Below are 6,251 nucleotides of genomic sequence, written 5' to 3'. Positions count from 1 at the left end.
TATTTTTTTATTGGCGGCATATAATACAAATATGTGACTAAAATTGTGGATTCCTACTTTCTACTGATAGAATTGAATACGAGTGGTCAATACCACTCGATTCTCAAATTCTATCAGTAGAATTTCAAAAATAGCATTTCATCGTTTTTCACTGATTTTCGAGTGACGAAATCGAATGGTCGAGATTCAAAAATCGGCCCCCAGATAGTACAATAACTATAAATACAAGTAACATGTGGTAACATTCACATACACAACCTAAAGAAGTTAGCGGTGACGACAATAGTTATCTAACATTTTTATTTTATATTGTATGTTTCTGAAAAGATGTCTCTGAGAAAAGTTTTGGTGGTTAATAAAACATTTCCCGCTGCTGGTTTGGAGTTGTTGAAAAAGCAGTAAGTTATACAATTTTACTATCCAGAGATGATCCAGAGTAGATTTTAGGTTAGGTTAGATATGTTTATGTTTAACATATGATTGTCAATAACTTCAATAAGGTCAATTTCTTATTAAATATCCATGTCAGTCGCGCCTCCCAAAAATACCCGCACTGATGTTTTAAACAAACAATAATTAATTCGCAGAAAAAGGGTAAAGATTACATTTTAAACAGTAATACAATTGTTTGTTTTAAATTGACTGTACCTACTACATGTCTTCCGTTAATGTTAAGTAATTATACTAATTATCGATGTAACAAATGGATTGTCACATTCATTACCATTATTATAATTTCAAGAACTAAAACATTGACGTATACGTACCTATGTAAATAATAGTAATATAGTGTGTCAAGGGTCTGTTTGATTTCAAACACAGACAGAGAGAATCATACTATCTTTGTCTTACACTAGTACTAGCACCCAAAAGAAAAGGATGAGTATAGTTTTTTGTTCCTATTTACTGACAAGATTTGGTTGACCCAGTATATTTTGATTCGTGTAATTTATGCCGGTTACGTGATTGAACGAATAATTAATTTTTAATGCTTTAACGGCACGAGTAAAGGATGACTCACGCTGGACCGGGCCGGGGCCGGGCCGGAGCTTCCGGCACTGCGTTTTCTATGGAAAGTACCTCGTCAGCACATTTCTCTAGGGTCAAGAGTCAAGATATTTTGAAATTAAGAATAAAACGTAATCTTTCCCATTTCAGAGTTGAGGTGACTGTTGTGCCCCACATAGATCATGAGCCTGAAATTGTGTCTGCAATAGAAAATGAGTTGAAAGAGCAAAAATATGATGGAATCATTTGGAACACGAAGCACAGGTTGACTGGACCTCGTTTGGATTTGGCTGGTTAGTATTTAATTTTAGACATTTATTGTAATAAAGCTAAATTATTCAATATTCTTCTTTGACGTGGAAAACTCCAATTAAATGGGATTTTTATATCAATCCTCGTAAGACCCAAGCCAATTTAATACTTACGAGGCTATCCTGTCGCCGGACACTTTCTGCTAAGAGGGACAGAGAAAGGTATTTTTTATTTCTCTGTCTCTCTTTGTAGCAAGATAACTATAGCTGGTCAACCAAATCTTGTCAGTAAAAAAAGGCGCGAAATTCAAATTTTCTATGGGACGATATCCCTTAATTCGCGCCTACTTTTTTCAAATTTGTCGCCTTTTTCTACTGTCAAGATCTGGTTGACCAAGTATAGTAGATAACCGGATAAATGTGCTTAATAATCCCAAAAGCGCCACAACATCGAGACGGTATTCTCCCGTCCCGGGTTCGAACCTTCGAACCCTGGTAAGGGTATTAATTGTGCGTTTATCATACAATTCACAAATACTTGTTCCTGAGTCATAGATGTTTTTTATGTAAGTATTAAAGTATGTAGGTACCTAATTATACAGTATATCGTCGTCTAGTACCCACAACACAAGCCTTATATCGAGCTTACTGTGGGACTGTGTCGATCTGTGTGAAATTGTCGTATTATATTTATTTATTCTTTGGAGGTTAGAAACACTCTTGATTCTTTTAATAAAATAAACGATCCAATGAAAGAATAGCAATTGATATCCTATATTTTTTTAAGGACCAAAACTAAAATGTGTGTCAACAATGTCATCTGGCTTGGACCAGATCGATATAGAGGAGATAAAAAAGCGCGGTCTGCGCCTGGGCAATACAGTTCAGGTTCTTGACAATGCGGTGGCAGACATCGCCGTTGGACTGCTTATAGGAGCGGCCAGGAGGTTCAAGGAGGGGGTAGAAGAATTGGAGAGGCAAGTACCTATACTCTTCTAAGCTTTTACACGTTTTCCGGATAGATTAGACACAGCTTGAGAGGGCACGGGATCTGTTTTGCATCTTGCATCGTTGCATCCAGCACCTTTAAATACTACAATAGCCTCCTATCCTACTACTCAATTCTTGAGACTCAGGTTCCAAATTCCAGGTAAGTACCTGAAAAAATAGGTGCTAAGTACCTGGACACACTGGAGAAATACTAAAGATAATAGAGGGAAGGATCGCAGAAAGTCAAGGAAAAACGGGGAAAGCCAAGGAAGTTCATAAAAATATAAACAAGATTAAATTAGGAGCTAACCAAAAGGTGAAAGAACTGTTTAAAAAAATCAAGAATTGGAGAGAGCTGTCCCAATAAAAGTTATCATTTGCTTTATAAAAGTGATCATCATCGTCAATTGGTTGAAAACTTTGTCGAGAATATGTACCTTATTGCATGTTTTGCCCTAAGTATATCGTTTGAACCCTCTTTGCTAACCGATTTATTTAAGGCTAAACCAAAAATAAATTTTGTAGGGCTAAGATGGCCGGCTCTTTATCATTTGTCACCATGGCTGTCAAGTTCTAACAAATATGTAAGTGCGAATGTGACGCATAGCATGACAGGTGATAAAAATGCGACCATGATAGCTGGTCGAATACTTATAGCAAATCGTTTCCAACAGTGGCGTATGGAAAGAAGGAGTCCAGTGGATGCTGGGACAAGACATAGAGGGCAGCACAGTGGGCATCGTAGGCCTCGGGGGCATTGGGCAAGCCATCGTCAGGAGGCTGAAGGGATTCGATGTGAAGCGGTTCGTTTATAGTGGGAGGAGTGAGAAACCTGAAGGTACGTTTTATGACTGCTTAGATTATTTTATGCTGGCTTCTGCCCGGGATTTTGTCTAGGTGGTACCTACGTGGAATGATTATGATTGATAAAAACTATCCTATGCCCTTCCCCGGGCCTCAAACTATCTTCATACCACATTTCATCTAAAGCTGTTTTCTAAATCAGTCGGCCGACGCCGGTTCTTCTTTTAGATTTAATAGTTTAATTTTAAAATGTAAGTATCTTACCTAGAGTCTGTGCGGAAAGAGAAGAGTCGTGGAATGTATTGGGCCACGTTCTATGACTCTTTTCTTTACGCAGACTCTAACGTTTTTGTTTCACCAGCCAAAGCATTGGGTGCAGAACGAGTACCTATAGAACAACTGCTAATGGAAAGCGACTACGTAGTCCTGTGCTGCCCGCTCACAAGTGAAACCAAGCATTTGATCAACGATGAACGGCTCGGTATTATGAAGAAGAACGCAGTTCTCGTTAATATAGCACGAGGAGGTACGATCGTTACGTGACAACTAAAACTCACTATTACATAGAAAACAATTTAACCTTTTTCGGTACAACTACGGTTCGCTGTGACTCGGCTTTTAACTTGTGGTAAATGTAGTAATTAGTGAGTTTTGGTTCTCATTGACAAGATATTTTTCACCTCAGCAGCTCGAACAAGGGTACCTACTTTGATTCTTAAAAACAGTGAGCAAAATGCGATTTTGCTCACTGAGTGAGACAAAATGACATTCAAGTGACCTTTATAGTCAAATGTCATTTCAACATGCGGGGTCTAAAAAGTTCGAAATACTTGGGTTCTATTATCTCTGTCCCTTTCACACTGTTAACAAAAAGAAACAGACAAAAAAAAGATAAAACGACATTCAACGGTATATTCATGGTTTATAATAGACCCCCGAAAAACTTCAGACCGCATCGTTCCAAACCACGTACGAGTATGAATTCTTAATAATTAATTAATAAAAATAAAGTTTAAGATTTGATAAAAACTGATAAAATACCATATTTTAGGTATTTTATTGTACAATTAAAATAATGAACTCAAAAAATACACAGATCATCACGCAAAATTATTTTACTTTTAAGAATTTCTACCATAGTTGACAAATAGTACGTATCCGCAATTCGGACCGTATCTTACAAAGATTTTTTTTACAATAAAAAGTTGTCGATTGAAGTGTCAGTTAATGTTTGTTGTTTCTATATTATTTTACTGGAATTTATTATTACGTTTTGTTTTTGTGTTCCATTGCGGTAATTAAACTTAATTGTTTGTATATCTTAAGAAAACATGAGTGCAGGTACATATTAAGTGATGAAGAAGGATTACATTTTTCAAGTTGTCTAATAGGTATGGTCTCACTGCTCAGGTGAAAAATGTTGTGTACTACACGAGATCAAAGTTATTTACATCTCGTGTGCTTTTGAGTCCCTTACTACGCTCAAGATTCTAAATTAGATTCACTCGCTACGCTCGTGAATCTATTATAGAATCTATCGCTTGCACGGGACTCAAAATAAGCACTCGAAGAAATATCAAACTTTGATCACTTGTTGTACAAATAACTATTTTCAAACACTTCCATACAGCATTGCTGGCCTAGGTCTGGACGGCAAAGTGAATTATGTAGTAATATACTGGGTCAACCAAATCTTGTCAGTAGAAAAAGGCGGCAAATTTGAAAAATCGCGGGTTAGGAACACTACGTTTAAATTATTCAAAAATCGTGTGTCATTTATATCTTATCTGTAGAACTGTTTTGTTTACATTTCATCGTTGTTCGATGTACATTGCTGCTTTTTATTAGTTTCCTAGGGATACCATAGGTACTTTAGTTTGCTTTACATTGCTACTGACATATCCGGCTTGACAGACTATAGAATATAACATTTAAACTATGCCCAGCCATAGCAGTAAGTAGCTAACTGATCGAAAACCCATGGAACGTTTTAACTCTACTCGTCATAGTAATATAACTTAGCCTTCTGAGCCTCAAAAATTTTTTTTGCCATAATAAGTACTTAGTTCTTTTTTTACAGGTGTCATAGACCAGGAAGCGTTGTATAAAGCTCTGAAAGAAAAGCGTATTTTCGCGGCAGGGCTCGACGTTACAACTCCAGAACCTCTTCCGAAAGACGACCCTCTAGTCTTATTGCCTAATTGTTGTAAGTGCACATTTGTTACATTACTTGTCTGCCCACGACTTTGTCTGCGTGGGATGCCATAAAAACCATACGATGTCCATCCTCAGGTCTTAAACTAACTCCATACCAAATCCATCTAAATTGGTTCAGCGTTCCTGAATACTTACAGAACCGATAAAATAATATTGTCTATGATCTCTAGTTTTTTGTTCACCATAGACAATACTCGTACCTATTCATATAGTGCGACATAAAATAATAGAAATTAAATAAAAGGGAACTAAAAAAATCATTGTTGTCATGTTTAAGCATTTTACGTCAAAAATGTGACCGTTACGTAGGAAGTGACGCCCTCATTTATTTTCTACAATTTCTTGTCGGACTGTATCACTGAAATCGATTCACAAATTAAGGCCATATCATATCTGTGTGTAATAATTATAATAATTTTATTCATCATTTGTTTCATTTACCTCTTCTTATAGGTAATACGATTTCAAATAGATTAAGTATGTACTTAAAGCTGGTCAAGCAGATCTTGTCAGTAGAAAAAGGCGGCAAATTTGAAAAATGTAGGCGCGAAGGCATATCCTCCCATAGAAAATTTGAATTTCGCGCCTTTTTTTAATGACAAGATTTGCTTGACCAGCTATAGTTAATAGTTCTTTGGGGTATGTATAAAGTTTTCTAATATTCATTTTCCATTTTTACAGTTATTGTACCTCATTTAGGCAGCGCTACAAACGAGACCAGAAACATGATGTCTAGAATTTCAGCCAAAAACATATTGTTAGCATTAGAAGGGAAGCCTATGGTGAATCCTGTTATCTAGTTTAATTAAATAAGTTTAACTCAACAACCTTCTTATGGCAAGAGTAGAAAAACGAATTTTAAATACTTATTTCGTTACATTTTGACTTTCACTCGATGGAAAAATATATAAAATGCACTTTAAACATTACAAACAACAAACGTATTTGACAATTTTTTATGGTGGTTTGTTTTGAGGATCA

The 6,251-nt window shown here is 36.2% G+C and overlaps 1 protein-coding gene across 1 annotated transcript; it reads left to right on the top strand.

Moving 5' to 3' along the window:
- Positions 1–296: 296 nt before the first annotated feature.
- Positions 297–6,113, top strand: LOC134653798 (glyoxylate reductase/hydroxypyruvate reductase-like). The gene is made up of 7 exons (XM_063509165.1): positions 297–398; positions 1,159–1,301; positions 2,047–2,236; positions 2,924–3,087; positions 3,415–3,579; positions 5,134–5,259; positions 5,952–6,113. The coding sequence occupies exons 1-7, from the start codon at positions 328–330 to the stop codon at positions 6,068–6,070; spliced, it is 978 nt and encodes a 325-aa protein (XP_063365235.1). The 5' UTR covers positions 297–327; the 3' UTR covers positions 6,071–6,113.
- Positions 6,114–6,251: the final 138 nt, after the last annotated feature.

This window comes from Cydia amplana, chromosome 14 (assembly GCF_948474715.1).
Source record: "Cydia amplana chromosome 14, ilCydAmpl1.1, whole genome shotgun sequence".
NCBI classification, from domain to species: domain Eukaryota; kingdom Metazoa; phylum Arthropoda; class Insecta; order Lepidoptera; family Tortricidae; genus Cydia; species Cydia amplana.
This window is presented reverse-complemented; position numbering and strand designations above follow the sequence as displayed.